Source organism: Petaurus breviceps, unplaced genomic scaffold (assembly GCF_028583685.1).
Source record: "Petaurus breviceps papuanus isolate PSGF00001 unplaced genomic scaffold, PetGlider_PUasm1.0 218, whole genome shotgun sequence".
Taxonomy (NCBI): Eukaryota; Metazoa; Chordata; class Mammalia; order Diprotodontia; family Petauridae; genus Petaurus; species Petaurus breviceps.
Genome location: NW_027185872.1, coordinates 3,726,841 through 3,749,545, shown reverse-complemented (window position 1 = coordinate 3,749,545; position 22,705 = coordinate 3,726,841). Strand labels below are relative to the sequence as shown.

Below are 22,705 nucleotides of genomic sequence, written 5' to 3'. Positions count from 1 at the left end.
AGAGAGAGAGAGAGAGAGAGAGAGAGAGAGAGAGAGAGAGAGAGAGAATACCAAAGAAGTCAACACAAGTTTATATGATGTCATTTCTAGACCAATACCCACACACACACATGACTGGGGCCAACCCTGGGCAAATCACTAAATAGCTCAGTGCCCTTGGACAACTGTCTAAAATAGTGAATTACAGACCATCTGCTTTGGTAAGGGAGTTCCCTATATCAGTGTCATCAGAGTCCAGTCTCTATGTGCACATACATTTACACACGGCCACACATATTTGCACAAGTACACACATATACATAAATACTTGTATGTCTACATAGGCATATATGCATGCATATGTGTATATACGCCTTTATTTTTTTCCCCATAGTTATCTAACTAAAGTGAATGAAGCCCTGGCACGGATGAGCAGGGTATCATTCTTCCTTCTGAGAATGTTTACTGGAAAGATTCCTCCAGCTCTAGACCCTCTTGAATAACCAAGGATTGATGATGTCCCAACTCCTCAAACCCCAGTAGGATGCAGGGGGGACATGACCACATTTTGGGGGCAGTCAGGTAGAAGGAGAGGTACCATTTTGACAGAACTTTGGGGGCTGTAGACCAGTGAAGTAAAGGGGCTGAGTTCCTTGCTGAATGGTGGAGGCAGAGCAGGCACAGAACAAATGGAGTTGGCTGTGGGGAAGAACACCCTCTGGCATGTAGCACTCCAGGGCAAAGCCCCAAGTAGCTGACCCTACTTATAACCCTGCCAACAGCTGTGACACACCTGTTCCATGGCCAGCCCGCTTCTTAAACACCCTGTGACCTGGCTTCATTTTTACATAAATGCGCACTGGTGTTCTTTCTATGGATTTCGATACACAATCCCTCTGCTCCGTCTAAGAGTGGGAGAATCACAGTGACAAAATCATGATCCTAGCCTCTGTGGTCATGGATCACAGGAAACAAAAGTGAATGATTTGTGGGTTATTTTAATAGCATGAAATAAAATACTGAGTCCTGAACTAAGGCAATAAAAAAGTTCATAAAAATCCCCATTACGATATTAAAATATCTCCAGATATAAAATATCTATGAAAAATGGAGGAATCAGACCAAGACTTCTCCCACAGATTTCAACCTGAGTTAATCACAACTTGGACAGTAATTTAGGGAGAGGGTGTAGGCATGTGATTTCATTAGAATAGGGAACTTCTGGGAGAGAAAACTCCTGTATCAATGTAAGGCATCACCTTCTCATAACTGAGATTCAGAGGTACCTTGGCCATTGGGAGGTTGTACATATGCCTATATCCAGCCAGGGTACATCAAAAACAGATTCTGAGCTCACATGTTCCTGACAAGGACCTAGGCCAGGTCTCGAACCATGACGAAACACTGCTCCTTGGGACACTCAATTATAAATCATTAATTCCGGTTATATCATGTCATACCATTACATTCATTTCAAAGCCTCTACACACACGTGAAACACAGGATAAGCAGGGCCAAGAGCACAGACCTTTCTCCTTGCTTTCCGCCACTTTTGGGGTTGACAAAAACCAACAGTGGGTGAGTGCCAGGAACTGGAGTAATCTAAGGAAAAAGAAGTAGACAAGGTCATCAGCTCTTATGGTCTGGTCTGGTAAAGGATGAACAAATGAGCAATGGCAAATAAACAGGGGGTGCCGGCCGGGCTGGGGGAAATAATTGAATTCAAACAAATTGAATGATGGTGGCTCAGAAAAATGAGGGAGAATGAGCTGATGGATTCAGATGTGGAGTCATAGGAGAAAGGGAGAGAGGGATTAAGGTAAATTATCTCATATAAAAGAGTCAAGAGATAACTGTTACAATGCAGGGGAAGAGCAGGAAGGTGAAAGGGGATGGGACAACCTTACTCTCATTGAATTTGGCTTACGGAGGGAATATCATACACATTCAATTGGGTATCTTACCCTACAGGAAAGTAGGGTGGAAGGGGATGAGAGGGGGGATGATAGAAGGGAGGGCAGACTGTGGGAGAGGGTAGTTACAAGCAAACACTTTTGAAAAGGGAAGAACTTTCGTAAAAGGAAAACATAGAATAAGTGAGGGGCAGGATATATTTCATAGTATGCCTACTATGGAAATGTACAACCTACATTGAATTGCTTATCTTCCCAGTGGGGGTGGCTGGGAAGGGAAGAAGGGAAAGAATCTGGAATCAAAGTTTTAAAAACAAATGTGTATGAAAAAAATTATTTGATTGTTGTTTTGTTTTTATCACGCAACTGGAAAATAAGATATATAGGCACTGGGGTACAGAAATCCATCTTGCCTTACTAGAAAATTTGGGGGGGGATGGAGGAGTATATAAGAGAGAACAGATTGGGGAAGGGGGTATTCAGGAAGCTGGCTATTTTGGGGTGAGGGGTAGGGGAAAGACGGAGAAAAATTGTAATAAAATCTTGTGGAAATGAATGTTGAAAACTAAAAATAAATAAATTGGAAAAAGAAAAGATGAGTAAAGTGTTGGCATCAATACAGAGCTCATAAATAAATTTTATATACCACAAAAGAAAAACATGTGGAGTCATTCTATTACTGACCTCCTCAGTGAGGCCACCTGGGCAGGCCACCTGACCTTTCTATACCTCTGTTTTCCACAAGGGTCTCCCGAAGTTACTTTCAGCTCTAATGATCTGAAGCCAGATTGTGATTACTGGCTGTCATTGTGGAGAGGTAGACAGAGCTTCAGATTTGGAATTATAAGATTCACTTCCTGTCTTTGTCTCTCAGTTTCCTCTTCTGTAAAATTAGGGCTTGACCTTTAAGGCCCCTTCCAGGCCTAAATCTGGAATCTTATGATTCTTAATTCACTGGCTGGTCTTGGTCAAATCTTCAGGGAAGGGGATATAGGATCAGTATGTGAAAATGGGTGGGAGTACCAACTATGGCATAGAAGGCTGGGCTGGGCTCCTAAAGTGGGGGCCCCGGTGTGGACATCAAATGAGGAAGGGGCATCACAGTGTGGGTACAGGATCTGGAAACCAAACTCGATTGAGGACTGTCCATTGTTGGTCAGCAAGTTAGGGTTCCTCTACACGCTTATCTCCAAATGCTGATTTTACCCGTGAGTTTGAAGACGAAACTTCTGTCTGTGAGTTCTGACTCCTGCCCTTCACTCTGCTTCTCAACATTCTTCTTCTCAGTGTTTTCACTTCTCACCTCCCTCTTGGTGAGTTCTGAGTTCTCTTCATCACTCGACTGCATTTCCTTGTTCTTGCCTTGATTCTTACCATGAGAGCTCTCTGTGATTCTCCTTCTGATCTCTGGGATTCACTCTTATCCCTCCAACTTCTCATCCCATCATTCACAAGTGTCTATGTTGTGTCCAGGAAACTCTTACTAACTTGTCTGTTTTAAGTTAACTTTTTAAAAGCTTTCCTTTAATAACTCATCCTAAGATACAGTCTGGAACATTTGATGACTATATCCATGACAGTGTGATATGGATTACAGAAGAAAAAAAAATATAACCAGGAACTCGCTAGACCTTGTCAATTATCCAAAACATAACACCAATGGTAGTCAGTATCTTGGGTCTTCTATAGAGTGACTGAAGGGCTTAAGTGCCCAATCATTAATGAAGTGCTAAGCACTGGGGTTACAAAGAAAGCCAAAAACACCTTGGCTGCCCTCAAGGAACTTCCATTCTAATGGAGATTACAACCTGGAAATCAATAATTATATACAGATAGAGATGAAGATTTTCATTCTTTATACCTTTATCCTCAGTGCCTAGTATACTGTCTGTCACATAGCTGATGCTTAATACATACTTGCTGATTGGGTAGGAGGAAGGTGACCTTAGGTGATGGAAAGGCTCAAATGGAGGAGGGAACCAGGAAAATCCCATGTTAAAATTTTGGGCAGAATCTTGAAAAAAGCCAAGGATTTCAAGAGGTGGTAGTGAAGGAGTGTATTCTTGGTATAGCCTATGTCTCTGCAAAGGCATGGAGATGAGAGATGGGACTCTGTGCAAGTTCAGGGTTGAGACTTCGAGTGTGTGGAGGGGAGGGGGCTATGGAAAAGACACTGGAAAAGTAAGAAGGGGGAGATTGGGAGATTCTTAAATGCCACAAGACGACTTTGTATTTGAATTCTGGAGGTAACTGGAAGTTATCCAGGATAGGCCTTGCCAGGCAGGCTGTAAGAAGCTAATTGGGGATGTGGGTTAGATGACAGGGGTGTTGAGGCCCCTTCTGGTTCTTAAAAAGGTCTGGGCATTCTGGTATTTTATGAAAATGGAACTGGTTCCACAGAGGATGAGGGGGTTAGAGAGGGCATTTGAAACAATTTCCTATGGAGGTCTTTTAAAAGTACTAGGGATGTTGAATTCATAGGAGGAGACTTAGGAGAGCACACTAGCTGTCCTCACATATTCATCAGTCTGTCCTGTCAATTAGAATTGTTCTATGCCATCACATTGGTTTGTCATTTCTATAGCACTAAACGGTTTGCCAAGTGTTTCATGTACCTTGTCTCAATGAATGGTGCCTCACACCACCCTGGGAGGTAGACACTACACGTACAACTTTTCACCTCTATTTGATAACTAAGGAAACGGGGCAGGAGAAGTCCTTGATCACACAACTTGTGTCTTCTGACTCCCTATCCTCTCGGCCATGCTGCCCCTTAGACAGAGCTATATCAGGATCCAATGGGCCAAAGTTACAAGGAAGAAGATGTTAGATCAGTGTTTTTGTTTGCCCTTTGTTTTCAAAGAGGACCAATGACATCATGGGACAATGCCTGGACTTGAGAATGAATTGGAATTAAGTTAGGCAGAGTTGCACAAAGTTGTCCGCCTCACTTTCTGTTCTAGAATCACCAAAGTCCAGTGGCCAGAAAAAAGTCAAGATGATTGCTGATGGCCTGGGATGCAGCAGATAAATTTGGGCATTTTCAATGTCTAACCCAGCTTTAAGTGCTTCACAACACCTGCTTCAGCTGCCTTCATGGTCACTGGAACAAAATGTTCTCTTCTCCTTATTTTTATTTTATTTATTTATTTTGCCTTTTTGGAGGGCAATTGGGGTTAAATAACTTGCCCAAGGTTACACGGCTAGTTTGTGTGTGGGTGTGTATGGTGTGTGTGTGTGTGTGTGTGTGTGTGTGTGTGTGTGTGGGTGGGTGGGTGGGTGGGTATGTGGGTGTTAAGCGTCTGAGGCTGGGACTGAACTTGGGTCCTCCTGACTCTGGGGCCAGCACTTTACTCACTGCATCACCTAGCCGCCCCTCTCTTCTGCTCATTGCACAGGGGATGTCTTCACCTGTGTGGGGCAAATACCCCCTAACTCAACACTGGTTTTGAGACCTTTTGGTTACCTTTAGCCTGATTTAGCCAGTCTGCCATGACGGTTTACCAGTGTGGCCACTAAGCATGAGTACCAGGTAGACACCGAAGCTAGATGAGCAGCCCTTATACCAGAGGAGTTAGTCCAGCTGTATAGCCCCTGCTCAATGTCACCAGAGCTTTCTATCTGCATATGAAATGGGACATACCAGCCAGATGTCAGTTTTCCTGTCACTGGGGGTGGTATTAGGGTATTCAATCAGGGGCAAGTTGCACATTTGTTGAGGTGGTAATAGATAGGATTCATGGAAAGAGACAAAGAGCTCATTGGTAAGGCCCCTTCTCATTCAGAATATGTAATTCAATGGCTACACCAGGGATATTTACCCTGGGGTCAATAAATTAACTCAGTGCATCTTTTATACATAAATTTGGGTAAATGCACTCTAACATAATTGGCTTGTTTTATAATCCATGCTTTATTCTGAGAGGGGAGTATGGAGACTTCAACAGAGGGACAAAGGGGTATAGTCCATCATGTGCAATAAGAGGTTAAGAACCAATATTGGTCTAGATCAACCTAATTAGGACATGGAATTTGTGAAAGGCTGGGACTGGACAGAAGTAGAAAGACAATTTCAAGTCTGATTGGGGAAGGCCTTCCAAATAAAGATAAAGAGTCTGCAGCTGAGATCTGCAAGGGACAGAGTCACTGTCTTTTCTGTTTTGTTTTTATTCAAGGGATCACTGTAATGAAAATATGAAAGCAATGTCTTTGGCCAATCATATGACAGCATCACAAAGTATAAAGTGAAGGAGGAAGGTTCTGGAAACAGGGCACCCAGTTAGGAACCTACTTCCAAGAGAGAGAGCAAGATGTGATTATGTCCTTTGTTGGAGTAAGACTATGGCAACAGAAGGAAAGGCCCAGAGGCCAGGAAAGCAAGCATCAACAGAAATCATGAATCATTGGCTAAGGGAGCAGGGAAAAAGTCATGGGGTATGTATGCTATATTGGCAAGGAAGAGGGAGGACCTGCCATTATCCCTATATATACTACTACTTTGGCAGGAATATAAGGATTTGTGACTGCTTTTATGATCTGTGATGAGATTTAACAAGGGTAAATCTTACACAAACATGGAAAGACACGTCTATCCTGAAGAGTCACAAGGATCACCATGGCAGGACACATACATACATATATACATGTGTGTATATGTATATATTATAGATGTTTATATGTATATCTGTATATGTACAAACACACACATATGAAAATCATAGGCAAGCTTTGGTAGCCATGATCTCTCCCCAGAGGGCAAACAGTAAAGGTGGGAGATGATGAACTTGGGCTGGAAAGAGGAATGGAAAATGGAGTAGCCAGTGTCCCCAATCAATCAAAAGGCATTTATTATGCCCTTATTACATGCCAGGTTGCAACATCACCCGTGTATTTGGGGGAGTGATTAATCAAGATCCAAAGCTGGCCTGTTAAGTTTTACCAACACAGATTGGACAAACTTTTCAACAAAGTAGTCTTGTGAATCCTGGACCAAAATTCATGAAAAGTCTATGCTTGCTGACATGGTATGGAAACCTTCCTTTGTATCTGGCAGGTGAGTTTATGTCTTTCCCTTATGATGTGCCATAGTGGAAGAACCTTCATCAAGTTCAACCCTATGGGTGTGTTCTTGGGATAACAAAAAGACAGACTTCTTGTCTCTAATGGCTTCTAACTATGGGAAGAATGAAGGACATTGAGGTCTGGCCTGAAAAGGTCAGTCAGTTAAAGCAGGTGCCTGAGCATGAATTAGAGACTGAACCCATGATTTTCCATTGAATTAAGCAGGAGAGTCAGGAAGGGGTGTCAACTCTGAGGAAGCAGAGTGAGCAGTTCTGCTTAAGACACATTGAATGGAGGAAAAAGCAGTGTCTTGTTCTTGGATCGTAACATCATCTAGGGAAGTCGTACTGTTCTCAGACAAACGGCTCCTTTGGGAAACTTTCCTATGATGTAAAATCATGTGACTAAGAGCGCTCTCTTCAAACGTTCGTTGGGGCATCTGTGCTATCAATGGCACCACGCGCTCTTCTCCACAGATGTTTCCACGGGGGACACGTATGTGAGTGTTTGCATCTTTTCCATCTCCGTCGTCACTTCTTGTGATGTGCTACCATGTCCATAATCTGGGACCATCGGTGTTAGAGGAAACCTCTGCCTCAGTGATGACAAAGACAGAGAAGCCAACTACCTCTCCGTGAAGTCCCCCGGGACTGGGCTTAATGAATGAGACTCGTGCGAAGGTTATACATGATCTATTACTTCCTCTAATTAGAAATAATAATCCTGATCATTATGCTGGTTAGCTAGAAAGAAGCAAGATGAATGTTCTGAACTATGATTAATCACCCTCTCTAAGCCGGCACATCTCCGCTGTCAGTGACTTATATGCAAACGCGGCTGCAATTCAATGCTTCTCATGATGCATTTTTTTTAAAGCTTATGGGTTAAATTAATTTTCTGGCAGTTCTTTTTGCTCAATCTTGATAAAGCACTACCATTTTTATTACTTTAAGAAGTTCATTATTAGCAAAACAGAAAAATAATCGATTTCTCTCTTTTGTGACTTGGGAATAAGTAGGGGTCGGGCTGGGCCCTTTCTATTTCCTCCTTTGGCCTTTCATAACTAAACAATATGAACATTTCCATGCGTTTCTGTCCATGTGATTAAATCTCAAACAAATTAGTTTATGAGTTTAGAGACCAGTTTACAGAAGTGCAACATGCTGAGAGTACCAAGAGTATTTTATACACCGGGGTTTGCCAAAACTCTTGTCCAAATTCTGGTTAATGCTAAAATTAACTGGATCATGTATGTTTATAAAAAATGGACAGAAATAAAAATGCTAGCTAGCGTTTGTGCAGCACTGATATTATGTGCCAGGTATGGTGCTAAGTGCTTTACGAAGACAATCTCATTTGATCCTCTCAACAACCTCAGGAGGCAGGTCCTCATTTTATAGTTGAGACAGATAAAGTTTAAATGATTTGCCCAGAGTCACACAACTAAATGTCTGGGATCAGATTTGAACTCAGACCTTCCTGACCCCAAGCTCAATGCTGTATCACTGCCCCATTACTTCTGTAAATGAACAAAATCAATATCTTTTGATGACAACAATGAAGATGATATTAAAGTTATTTTTGGTTACAGCAACCTAGATGGCTATAGATTTCGAGGTGGGTGAAATCTTTGAAAGCTACATCATTTTTCAAGTGACGAAACAAACACCTATAATGGTTAAATGGCTTGTCCAAGCTCACACAGGTAGGAAGTGGCAGAACTGAGCAGAGGAGTTCATTGGTCATCTACAATTGATCACAGTAAGTTTTCTCACTTACATGAATCATGTATCTTAGGAACATACATATAGTAGAATAGGTATCTTCAAAATTTTATATGATGGGTGATTATATAGTGTATATCTGTTGATATAGAAAATATATGTTCATACACACACACACATATATATATATATAAATGAATTAACATATCCCTTCTTGTTTTGCTTAAACTCAAAAACAAAAAAACAAAACCCAATATCTATTCTTACATTGCCCAAAGCATTGGTTTGTACAAGTTTTACTGTCATGACGATTCTAAAATCTGGTTCTTTCCATACTCATACCAAGTTCTCAATAGGCTAAACCCCAGTGCTGATGACCCCAGAGTGCAATGGGCTATCAGCCGACTAGAGAGTTGAACACCATGAATATTGAAACCAGATCAAACAAAAAACATTGTGATATTCACCTAGAAGATCAACATGTTGATCTATTTACCAACTAGGGACCGGGAGACTGCCCCCTAAGTCAAACTTGGGACTTAAACCAATGGCCTGATGATTGGAGATGCATGTCCCTAAAAGACTAGAATGAACAAAATAAACATATGAGAATGTTGATGATGATGATGATGATGATGATGAAGATGACGATGATGGTGGTGGTAGTAGTGATGGGAGGCAGAAGCAATGCCCCACCTGTAGGCCTTGTCCATCCACAGTCACTGAGTTGGCTCTCTGCATTTTGTTCTTGTCCCCAGTTTTGTTGGCCTGCTGGGAGGATCCATTGTCCTTGTTCACGGTTCCTTGGCGATCCTAATAGAAGAGAAATAAATATACTGCCTCACCATCATAAAATAATTTCATTTTTTCATGTCTTAAAATAAAATTGAACTTTTAACCTGGTTAAGAGAGGCTGATTTTACCTGACTCCATTGGAACAGGACCTATTAAATACCATCTATAGAAATGTTGACAAACCATTAGTAAAAATGAATGAAAGAAAGGGGAAAGTATTTAACAAATCTTCCCAGTCAGGAGTCTCAAACAAAAGAAATTATGGAAAATCTCAAGCTGGTTGTGTCTCCTAAACTATTAGTGTAATTGGTCAAGGAGAGTTTGTCAACTTTTAGATGATGTTTTAGAAATCCTTGTCTGTCAGTGGAGGGGGTTGGACAAGATGACCTCTCAGGTCTTTCTAATTCTAAGTCTCTGCTCCTGGGCATTATTTATTAAGGTGGACTTTGGTTGTCATTCAGTCATTTCAGGAATGTCCAACTCTTCATGACCCCATTTGGGGTTTTCTTGACAAAGATACCAGAATGATTTGCCATTTCCTTCTCCAACTAATTTTATAGATGAGGAAATAGAGGCAAACAGTGTTAAGTGACTTGCCCAGGTTCAACCAGCTTGTAAGTCTCTAAGGCCATATTTAAACTCAGGAATATGACTCTTCCTGACTCCAGACCTGGTGTTTTATCCCCTGTGGTGCCACCTGGCTGCTCAAAGTGGCCTTTAATTCTATTTAAATATGCATGGGCACTGCCTTTGCTTGCCTTCTTAGTGTGACAACGATTTGAAAAGTCCTAAGAAAGAAGAAGGAGAAGAAGGAAAAGAAGAAGGAGGAGGAGGGGGGAGGGGAAGAAAGGAGAAGAAGGAGAAGAAGAAGAAGGAGAAGGAGAAGGAAGGCCCTTGCTAAATCTAGCTCTGAGTGCAGGACAAGGCATCATCTCTGTCAGAGGAAGAACTTATGGACACAGGTACCTAATAATTGGTCCAGTGGCTCCCAGGGCCTTTTCCTTGGAAGGTGTATGTTGTTAGAAAAACCAGCTACCCTGAAAGTTTGGATTTAGAGAGTTCTCTCATATTGCCTGCTCCCCTAGAGACTCAGCTTTGGCCATCAATGTGGTGAATTGCTAGAAAATGGCCCCTTTGCATGTATAACAAATATTTGCTCTCAATTCTCATCCCCAAGACAACCCAACATCACTAGGAGTGAAGACAAGTCATGTCTTTGGAGGGTGTGGAATGTAACATTGTGACAGTATCTGTCACTAGGTCCAGCAGTCGTCCTTCATCACTATGGTCAACATGGACAAATGGCAGTTAATGAGTAACACTAGCATGAGGTAGCAGCTTGGTAAAAACAGACAGAGCCCAGTGCTTGATGTCAGAAGAGGCCTGGGTTCAAATTCCATTTCGGATTTTTGACCCCTCTATGTGACCTGGCACAGAGCCTAGAAGAGGGAAAGCACAACATTTATTCAATGGCTGTCCTATGTGACACACTGTGCTAAACCCATTATGGATGTTATCTGAATTGATACTCACAACATCCCTATGGGTCCAGATTTGAACTCACGTCTTCCTGAATTCAGGCCCAGTGTATATACCATGGGTCATCTAGTTGCCTGGCATATAGTGTGATCTTCATAAATGCTTCCTGGCTGACCTTGGGAAAGTCCCATCACCTTCCTGAGACAGTGTTACCTCATAGGAAAAACAGACCCAATTAAATCTGCAGTATCCAATGCTAAGGGATGGCATGAGAGCCAAAGGAGATAATCATGGACAAAAGGAATTAGGTGAAGACAGCTGGTTTGAAAAGCTCTAGGATGTCTCACTACATCATGGGGACCTGTTTGTCCAAACTGTTCTCTGTAATTGGGGCCAAACGTTTAAGCTGTCAAACAAGCCTCCTGAAGAAGGCTGAGAGCTACTGTGAGTAGGCAGGCTCCCTCCTATCCAGACCTATGTATGAGAAATTCCAGAAAGCTAATGAAGAAAACCGTCCCTGAAAGAAAGAAAAAGGGGGAAGAGGAGAGGGAGGATGGCAGGAAGGAAGGAAGGGGAAAGGAAAGAGAGAAGGGAGAAAGGAAAGAAAGAAGGAAGGAAGGAAGGAAGGAAGATAGGAAGGAACAAAGGAGGATGGAAGGGAGGAAGAAAGGGAGGAAGGGTGGTAGGGAGGAGTTAAGGAAAGACCACTGTGTACGGTGCTGGGAATATGAGAACCAAACCCTGGTCATCAAGGACCTTTCATTCTACTGATTTTCATACTACTGGCTTTCAATCTCTTGTCTCTATTCTGGAGTCATTTTCATAGCAGTTCACAGCAATGGAATGGACATTCTCCAAATTGGATTGTGTTCATTTCACCATCAAAGAATGACAAGCTCTCCTCCTCTGCCAGCACCTGCACAGCCATGGGCAAGTCCTGCACTCTTCCTAGGCCTCAGTTTCCTGGCCTGCCAGTTTAAGGGGTCAGGCTCTATGGCCATTGATGCCCCTTCCAACTCTAGGGTCCCAGACCTCAGATTGAGAGGAAGCTGAGAGGTCAATCAGGCCCATTTTACAGATGAGGAAATGCAGACTCAAATGTACCATTTATTCAGTGGTGATAGTGGCCAATGGCTAGGATTTGGGTGGCACTTGCCTTGACTCCTTCTAGGCACTAAGGGATCATGCAGCAAGCCTAAGTGAGAAATGGGCAGCTAGGAGGTAGGATAGTGCATAGAGCGCTGGGTCCTAAGTCAGGAAAAGTCATCCTCCTGAGGTCAAGTCCATCCTTGGTCACTACTAGCTGTGTGACCGTGGGGCCCCCAGTGTCCGCGCACCTGGGTCTGGCTGTGTCTGTTGGGTCTCTGTGAAAGAGGGGGCCTGCGTGACCTGGTCCTTCCCAAACCCCAGGACTCTCTGGTTCTGCAGAAGCATATGCTCTGTTACTGAACTGTAAAGAGAGGCACTGGGAAGTCACCCCAGCTATGGGAGGCTGGGGACAGACTGAGATGTGCTGAGGGGGACGCACTCTACCATCCTCCCTTCATACACAGGAGCAGTCTTCTCACTGCTTCCATTGTTAGTGATCAGTGCCTATCTGTACAGACCGGACGCTGGCCCAAAAGGAGCTGCTTTCAAATTCTTGGGTCACTGCTTTAAAAAAAAGAAGAAGAAGAAAAGGGGGCAGGGTGGGGAAGCAACATCTGTTTCTGAAGCTGCTAAGGGCTGTGTTGTGGTGAATAAAATCCCCATGTGCCTTCAGGCACTCAAGCTTGGGGACTTCAGAGCATGAGGCCACCATGGACAGCACTCACCGTGGACAGATGCTTGAGAGCCCCCAGCTGGGGGAGGGCTGGTGAAGATGGGGGACTGTCACGGTGATGTTATCAACTGCAGATGTCCAGATCACTCCCAGGGCCGGAAATACAGATTCGCTATGTCCTGTTTTAGGACGTGCTATGTGCTTGGTAACTAGGTTGTTAGTACTGTTTGTTCCACTAAAGGGCTGTGAGTGCATCCAAAACCTTCTGAATGAGGTGTCTGGGTCAAAACCCCAGGCACCCCACCCTAGTGATGCCTCTGCCGGTGAGGATAAGAGCCCAGCAAAGTGATGACAAAGAGAGGGAGGGATGGGTTCTGGTGGGAGGAAGTGAAGGACCTGGGAAGTGGGAAGCAAGCTCCCCAAGCAGCAGGCTGGGCCAGGGAGCTAACTGGGCAGTCCCCTGCAGAGAGGGAATGCCAAGCCCAGTGGTCCCTGTACTAGTACACACTTGGCTTTCTCAAGGTGGGTTTTATTTGATTCTGGCTGAAGGCATTCAGGCAGACCATAGTCCAAGAGGTGACTGGCAGAGTCTGTGGGTCAGCATGGGCTGGGAAGTTTCACCAGAGGCCCAGCTCTAACAACAAAATCAAATATTGAACTTTGGGAATTTTGGAAATATAGTGACACCTAGTCAGAGACTCCAGAGGAGTCTCCAGACCCTCTCAGCACACCTAGTCAGAGACTTTCAGAGAAAGAAGGAGAAAGCCTCGGTGCCAAGAAAAAGAAAGACCACCAGTTCTGTTTGTATCACAGTGCATCCAATAAGGAAAATATTATACATGTTCTGCAATTCACCAATTACTGCCCATTTCTATGGATTTAATTGGCATTACACAGAGGAAGATTTGTTTTGCCTTATAGGACACAGGGTGAGATCCAAGGTCCTAGAATTAACCAGAGCTTTGGAGGAGAATCTCAGGATCTCTTTATGCAATTTGGGTATTTGCCTTTTGAGCTCTGCTGAGCAATAAGAAAAAAAGAAAACAATCGATATCTCTAAATAGTGAATGCAAAGACCCAAACAACTCTGTTGAATTTAAAGTATAATTATGCTTATCAAATAAAAAGAGTGTCAGCCTCTTATTACCTGTGTATCACCTAACAATGAAATTTAAAATCTGTACAATACAGTAGTCACCACATAATCTGCACCAAGAAGTAACAGGAAGGCAGGCTTACTTTCCTCCCAGTATACCCCCTCATTCTTCCAGACATCCCTCTGCAATTCCATGACTGATTCATTTACTTCTAAAACAATGCATCCATCCTCACTTGCAAGGGCAGTTTTGAATGTTAATTGCTTGGATTTGGGAATTTTCTTGTAATATATAATGTAATATAATCAACAAAATGACCTGACCTATCAAACGGAGGACCAGATATTATGTGTTTTATATATGTGTGTATGTTACACATAAATATGTATGTATATGGACATGCATTCAAATAAAAACACAGACATTACAAATGTGTATACACATATACACATAAAACCCAGTTTGGCATTTCCAAAAAAAGGCTCTACAGACTCAATACAATATTGTTACAGAAGGATGGAAGGCTCAGATTAAAGTCACACAAATGCAAAACCAACATGGATGGAAAATTAACCCTATGACAAGACTTCAGTGATCATTTTCAGATGAAGTGACATTTCTCCCATGACCACGCTCTATTCCAGTGAGTTACCATTGGAGATTGTGTGCTCAGTCACTGATAGAGATGTATCTGTGGAGTAAGGGAGTAGGGCAGGGGGGAGAGGGGGGAGGTACTGAGCTTTGGTTACTCAATGTGCTATTAATGACAAATCACAATTTGATGCTACAGGGAGCCTGGAATGGCTTGGACTTTAGGCCATTCCTTGATATAAAAACAAAATTGAGGAAATCTTTCCCCCGAAAGACTGGTGTGTCTAGGGGAAGCCCAGACAGACCTCAGACAGCAACACTTCTGCTATGTAAACGCTTAGCAGTATTAATTCTTATTGGGGATCAGGTCTGGCTCAGCTATAGCTCATTGTCATCCTGGAGTGGGCATCACAAAATCACTGGATGCCCCAAAACCTGATCACGCTTGGATCAGACAATCCAGAAAGAGGAAGGAATAAGAAAAGCATTTATTTTATTGATGGTGATGGTGACACCCCTGAATTAGCTTAAAATCTACTGACTAAAAACAATGAAATAGTAGGAGTCATTATATTTGCAAGTAGGAAATTTTTTTTTGCTTATTATTAATTTTTCAATTAGGGAATTTTTACGCACCTCGGGAAGTGAAACTCCTGAAGTCTGCAGAGTCTGTTGGAAAAGAGAAGTTGATGTTACAATTGTTTTCAAATAAAGGAAAAAGAAAAAAAAATGTTTACAGCCCTAGAGCTATGTGAACACAAATATATTCTTTGTTTTTCCTTTCTGTTCATTCCCATGGCCCCCATTGAAGACCCTCCCCTGGTCCTATTACATACACACACACTCACACACATAAACACACACACACACTCACACACACCTGGTAAGCACCAGACTTACCTTCCCCAAAGTACACTTTCTTGGTGCTTTTTTATTCCCCAGGCCCACTTCCTGAAAGGAGACTGGGCTGAGCCCTTGAGCCAGGACTCCAAGCCCCCCACTTCCCCATATCCCCTCCTCCCCCTGCTTTGCTTTCCAGGGAATGACTGTGTAGTGAGACACACACAGCCTCCAAGGATACAGTTAAATTCAATTATTCTCAATGACAGGGATGGCTAGGTGGTGCAGTCAATAGAGCACCGGCCCTGGAATCAGGAGGACCTGAGTTCAAATCCAGCCTCAGACACTTAACACAAAAACTAGCTGTGTGACCTTGGGCAAGTCACTTAACCTTAATTGCCCTCTAAAAAGCAAAAAAAAATTCTCAGTGTTACTGTTTTTGTTTGTTTTACAATGGAGCTGAAAAGATTTTCAAAGATTGGAATTCATGGATAATCTAACAAATAGTTGTGAGACTAATCATTTCTCTTTAAAAGAGCTTTAAATTTCCCATTTAACTAAACATTTAGAATTTTAATAATTGAAAAATACTATTTCTCAGTTCCTGCAACCATACCAGTTTTCAAAATACAATACTAAGGTATAATAATAAAAGGTGACTTGAAACATGCAGCAGACAAACTGCCAGTGTAGACATTGTAGAAAAATATGGAAAAGGACAGGGAAGTGTGATTTTTTCCCTTCTTTGTTTGAAGTCTGGCTTGACTGGAAGGAGATGCTTCCACAGGGAAAATAAAAATAGAAATAGATAATATTTGACCAACAGAGAAAATAGGAGAGAAGAAAACTGAAGAGACAGAGAATGGCAAGTAGTCTATCTAGTATAGAAAGAGTAAGGACTCCAGCCAGTATCAGATGATATGCTTTCAAATCCTAGCTCTAATATTACCAGTGTGACCTTATGTAAAAGCCAAGGAATGTTTCTCGATTTTATTTTCATTCTCCATAAAATGAGGGACCTCTTAACTTTTGTGTGGGGTCCATGGGTCCCTCTACCAGTCTGGTCAAACCTTTGGGACCCTTTTCTGAGAATATTTTAAAATATTTGAAGGAAATCAAAAGAAAATTCAGTCAAAGCATAGTGTGCATATAGGAGGGATTACAATTTTATCTCAATCTAATTTCTCAGACTTTTAAAGTGGGGGGTAGGCAGAGGAGGCTGTCTATGGAACCCAGGTGAAGAACCCTGTATTAAGAAGTCTCTGATTTAACTTTCAACTCTTAAAATTCTCTAGGAAGACCTGACCGAGACTAGCTATGTATTACTGTCTTATGTTTATGTTTCTTCCAAAGTCAATTACCAACAGTATGTGTCATAGCAATAGCACTATAATCTCACATTTAGGTCATCTGCTTCACAAAATTTCATTAGGATGCTGTATATTTCAGCTTCCAGAAGATCTGGACATGCTAGAGAGTGCCTAACTTCACTTTCCAATATGTCTGTCCAAATGAATCCTCCTTTGGAAAAATGGAAGAAATATTTCAAAAGAAAACAAAGAAGAACCCGTTTTGAGGAAGAGGGGACTCCAGCTCCAGACCAGGAGATGGGAAGGAAGAACAATTTTAAGTAAAGATACCTACTATCTTTAGTAGATTAGGAGATCTTTAAGAGATTGTAGAAACGCTGGAGCTATGGAATAGGTTTGTTCTCCTGAGGGAGTAGAGTGATCCCAGTAAGAGAAAATAGTTTCCAGGGGGGCACATCCTAAAATGGACCCTCTGCAGGTTCTTCAGGAGAAAGTTGTTTTACTTGTGTCCAACTCATTTGGGGTTTTCTCGGCAAAGATACTGGTTTGACATTTCCTTCTCCAGCTTATTTTACAGATGAGGAAATTAAGGCAAGCAAGGTTAAGTGACTTGTCCAGGGTGACACAGCTTCTAAGTGTCTCAGGCTGGATTTGTACTCATGAAGATGAGTCTTCCTGACTCCAGGTCCAGCACTGTGGTCCTAACAGTAGCAAAATTAAAAGAGAGAAGGGGATATGGGAAATTAAACAATTGTCCAAGATGGTGTCAAATATGGAGTCTTGATCTTGTCTTGGGTACAGTAAGTAACAGATTCTTAGAATGGGTATAAAGGAGATGGAGAAGACGTTCTAATCAAGAGAGCTTTATTTAAACTGAATACAGAAGGGGAAAGAGAACATGGACTAAGTTCATTCTCCAAATTGGTGGGACTTGGGAAACTATGGAGTTTCCCGGTGGAATACGGGAGCTGATAAGATCATAAATACTTGTTCCCTTCCCTATAGTCACAAGGCTAGGAGGAAGGGAAGTCGGATTCAGCAGGAGTAACACTTGGTCTCTAAAGACAATACAATGATGTCCAGGGTCTGAAGAATGTTTTTCAAAAGTGAATTAAAGACCTTCACATGAGGAGGTAAACATGGCCTTATGGTGAAATGGGACTCTTGACTGAAATTCTGGAATGATTGGGCAGAATAATCCAAAAGGAATGCATTAACTAAGAGAAGCTGAGTGACACAGGAAATGTGCTGCCGTATGCAAATAATAACAGGCAAGTACCAGAAGAGGCAGGATCCAAAGCATTATCGCGACAGCCTTACACTACAGACTGCCTTTTCAGCAGGAGGAAATGGATGCTGAGCTATAGAAGCAAATCATTTAAAAAATGGAAAACAGAAAAGGTAATGATCCCACCGATTGCCAAAGACACAGCTCTTCCACTTCATCTTTCCCAGGCCAGATTTCCTTGATTACAAAATGCAGCCAAGTTGGCTGCACTCTCTTCCTCTTAGGGCTGTTCTAAGGAAAGGGTTTTGCAAAAAAGAAAGTACCGTAGGAACTTGCACTTCTACCTATCATTGTGAAGCTGCATTCAGTAATCTTTGTTGCTTCACATTCAATAGAATGTAAACTTTCTGAGGGCAGACTCTTTATCTCACTTTTGTCTTCCTATGCTTTGAACTACACAGAAGCACACTTAGTAAGCCCTTAATAAATACCTCTTGAATGTGGATTGATTGATTCCACTCTCTTTACCTTAATTTACTTACCTGTACAAAGGAGGAAACAATATTTAGATTATAACGTGTAATTACTGCCCTAGGTTTGATGCGAAGGGCTGTCCTTAAACCCTAAAGTGCTACAGAAACGTGAGCTCTCTGTTTCCCTCTCCCCCATTCCTCTCTCAGCATCTACCCTGACTCTGTCTTGTTCTGCTCTGGGAAACTGTAATCAATAATGCCTGAAGTTCAGATAACAAAAGGCTATTGATGGGATCTAGTAATGAGCTGTATAAAAAGTGCTTGGGGACCTTCCATGTCATTTTTCTTTTTCATTATTGTTTTGATTAGAGTCCCCTTAAAATCCTAGTTGGGGATTGACCTCAGTATGCTTTCTTGGATGTGCAGACGTTGTTCCACATTTTCCTGCACCAAAATTTTATTTCTCCGTCACTGATAGCTGGTTTATTGGTCCTAGCTGCATGTTCATGTGTCCCATGATGGCCATCCTAGGCTGTAAGCTTCTTGAATGTAGGAGCCATATTTTCTTCTCTTGGATCACGGAGAGCCTTTCAGAGCCTTCCTTGTGTGCCTTAGGGGGTGTTTTTTTTTAAAGCATTGACTGAATGATTAAGTTCATTTCTATTTCCTTCATAACTCCAGATTATTTCATCGCATACTCAGTGTCCACAATATAGGAGACCATGGTGAAATAATCTGATCATGTCTCTACTATTTAGGAAAATCTAGAGATGTATAGGTGTGTTAAATGACAGACTGCCTGCACAAATCTGTTCACTGACAATCTGATGAAACATGAGTATATCAATCTCTAACCTTTTACAGTAGCATTCTTACATTTATTCAGTTAATTTGATCAATGCAGAGGGTTAATTAGGTTCAGAACCTAGGGCTTGTTTATTTGTTTAGCTGGAATATTGGAATTGACCCAATGTATTGATTAATGTGATAAAGTAATTGCCAGAGCATCATTGTACAGTGTCATAACCCCCCCCCCCCCCAGGAATAACCTGTTTCTTTTATCTAAGTGGACCTGGCTACTATTCCTGGAAGCTCAGAATCAGAGAATGGGTGAGCTGTTCACCAAAGGGACACACCTGCCAAGTGTCACTTAGCCATTCCTTGTGTGGACCAGCCCAGTCCACCTGTGGACGGCTGAGGTCAGTTCACTGCTCTGGTATGTTTTTTTCCCTTCCTGAATCAAGCTGAAACTGGCCTCCTGGCAGCTTCTATCTGTCTCTAGATATGCCTTTCAGAAATAACCAGACCAAATCTAATCCCTCTCCCACATGACCTTTGGAAAACTTGAAGACAGCCATCACTTTCTCCCTGGAGTCTCCCCTGCTAAACATCCCCAGGCCCCTGGGCTCAAGGCCCTTTTCCATTGTGAAGGCCTTCATGTCCACACTGTCCTACTTATCGATGTCCTTTCTAAATCATGGAGGGAGCAAATGTGACTCCGAAAGAAAATGAGGCCAAAAAGGCAATAAAGAGCTTCCTTCGAGGATGGTGCTTTGCATCTGACTGATGAAGCTCCCTAAGGTAAGGAGTGAGATGCACAGAGCCAAAATGTAAACGAGTTAGGCTGGAATGAAGACATTTGGGCCAGATGCCAGCCTCCTCTGCCTTTGATCTCCCACACCCTAGTTCTTGCTGTTTCTGGGTCTTTATTTATCGGCTATTGACTAGAAGAGATCTGCATGTGAATCTAAATCTAGTGAGGTACCACTGATATTAATGTCCCCAAACTGCTGCCGTCCTCCACAGCTTCGACTGACCCAGGTCTCCACATAGAAAAGTTTTTTTTTTTTTTTGTGACTAGAAATCTGGCTTGTGTTTCCATTTCAGTAACTAAGCAGTGAGGTGCCCACCAAGATGAACAGGGGGCCACAGGAGGAACACAAGCATCTCTTTTGCTCAGTTTCAGAATCGTCTTTATTCCTTCATTGGAAACACATTCCTAAACATTGGGTAAGAGCTCATTCTGTGGTCAAAGACAAATGATGTGACTAACTGTGTGTGTGTGTGTGGGGGGTGCAGAACGGAGAAGTTGGGGCAGGGGAAGAAACTTGTTGAAAAATTAACAAAGCAGCTCATTTTTACAAATTAATACAACAGACTAAAATATATTCTCTCTGGCACATCTACTTCTATTGACCTGGGGCTCCAAAGCCTGTACTTTTCCCACAATTTATAAAATGGCCTTCAAGAGCTGTGATGTTGATCTGGAAATCAGGATTGCTGAATATCATCTGGCAAGACCTATCTGCTTACTCCAGTTGTTAATGTAATTGCATACTTTTAAAGAAATTATTATTCCCATGTCCAAGAAAGATATAAATTCCTTGAGGGAAGCGTCTGTTTCACTGTTGTCTTTGCTGCCCCAAATATTTAACCTGTGGATTAGTATGCATTAGGCAATCAATAAATGCTTGTTGAATTGAATTGGAATACACAGTTTGTCACTGAGCCTTCACCCCCAACCTTTCCAGACTCACAATGCTGCTGGAGTTGATACTGGTAGTACAGCCTTTAAGAACCTTGAGTCATGCTATGATGAGACAGTGAAGGGGTGATTCACTGGGGGGGGGATCCTCATATGCTCTACCCAAGCATTCATCCCTCAATGTGAATCAAATCATTAAGAGGCATTGATTAAGCACCTACCATAAATCAGAGCTCCTTAATTAAGGAGGATGTTACCAATGTCTAACCTGGATGTTTGATGATTCTCTAACTGAAGCTGAGCTCCTGAGTGCATGGCCCTTCTACCTCTGGGCACTATCCAGGCCATGATGAAAGTTAAGAGGAGGGTAGATTATAAGTAGGAATAATGTGGCAGACTGTGGGTTATTTTCTTTCCACATCCTTTAAAAAGTCATTGTATAGTCAGTGAAGGTCATAAGTAACACACACACACACACACACACACACACCCTCCCCTCTCAATATCCCCTGATCTCATCTCATGCCATTTCTAACCAGGTTAAAGTCCAATTCTGCACTCACGTTAGGCAAGGATTCAATTGAGTTAAAATTTTATCCTGACTGTCAGTCAACCTTATCATGAACTTTCATTACGTGCCTGTAATTAATTGGGTCCAATGAACAATATCAGCACTGAGTTATAGAGTCTCTTTCCCGACCATATAATTAGAATATAATTACCCACAGGATATCAGAATGATGCAAAACCTTTCCTCTAAATGTGCCCTCATTAGGAAACAAGTCTCAATGTACATTTATTCAATCAGTGTGAATTAATTAAAATGTTACTGAAATAAAAGAGGGTAGCAATAAAGTGTATCTGACATCTATTAAGAGACTATCACTTGAGATCTGCATGCCGAGTATATATTTAAAGCCATTTAGCTCCAGTAAGGAGCTCTGCTCCACGGGGCTGTGTGCAGGCAATGGAGCTGGAGGATGGGGAGAGATGTAGGCACAGCTTCCAAAGCGAGGATGAAAATGGCAGATGGGGGAGTGACTGGTAAAGTCTCATCTTGTCATCAGAACTGGGCCAGGTGGCCATGTGATTGCAAAGGCTGACCACTCTTAGACGACCCTCAGAAATCCACCCTTGCCAATCTTTGTGATGACAGTGTTTGGTGCTGATTCAATAACCTAGACTGGTCCAGTTCCCTTTATCTCTGTTGTCTCCACTGGGGTGAGAGATCGCCTAGCCAGGAGATGGGAAGGGCCAGTTTAACTGGAAGGGCTGTAGGAGTGAAGGAAAGACAGATGTCAATAAATGAGCCTTTGAATAACCCTTGGCACCTCAGAAAGCACTTTGTGCCCAGCATCTCCTTCAAATCCTGAGGGGAGCCTGGGAGGGACATTTCTAAGAGATTATTCCCATTTCATCCTTTCTTCATTTTGTGAATAAACTGAGGCTCAGAAAGGCTAAAGGATTTGTTAGATAATCTAATCAAAGCTACTGAGAATCAGGGGTCTGAGCCTAGCTCTTCCTAAATCCTAGAGAAGAAGAAGGGAAGGGAATCCTCATTTATCTAGAACCTGCCAGGTAGGTACTGTGCTAAGTGCTTTTTACAAATATTAACACATTTCATCCTCACCACAACCCTGCAAGGGGCAAGCTTTTATTATCCCCTTTTTACCATTCAGAAACTGAGGCAAATGGAGAGAAAGTGACTTGCCTGGAGTCATGCATCTTTTTATCAACTATATAGGCAGACTCTCAGTTCAGAGAAATAGCAGGAGAGACAGAGAGGAAAGAGAGAGACACACACACAGAGACAGAGAGACACAGAGAGAGTGAGAGGGGTGAGGGAGACAGACAAGAGAAAGACAGAGACACAGAGAGAGAGGGGAGAGAGAGAGAGAGAGAGAGAGAGAGAGAGAGAGAGAGAGAGAGAGAGAGAGAGAGAGAGAGAGAGAGAGAGAGAGAGAGAGA

The 22,705-nt window shown here is 42.4% G+C and overlaps 1 protein-coding gene across 1 annotated transcript in view; it reads right to left on the bottom strand.

Moving 5' to 3' along the window:
* DGKB (diacylglycerol kinase beta) overlaps positions 1-22,705 on the bottom strand; it is a 698,074-nt gene that overhangs the window by 387,373 nt on the left and 287,996 nt on the right. The window contains exons 14-16 of the mRNA XM_069094439.1: positions 15,038-15,070; positions 9,374-9,490; positions 1,508-1,581 (exon numbers count right to left, since the gene is read on the bottom strand). Of these exons, the coding sequence (XP_068950540.1) occupies positions 1,508-1,581; positions 9,374-9,490; positions 15,038-15,070 (224 nt within the window). The remainder of the gene's footprint in view (positions 1-1,507; positions 1,582-9,373; positions 9,491-15,037; positions 15,071-22,705) is intronic.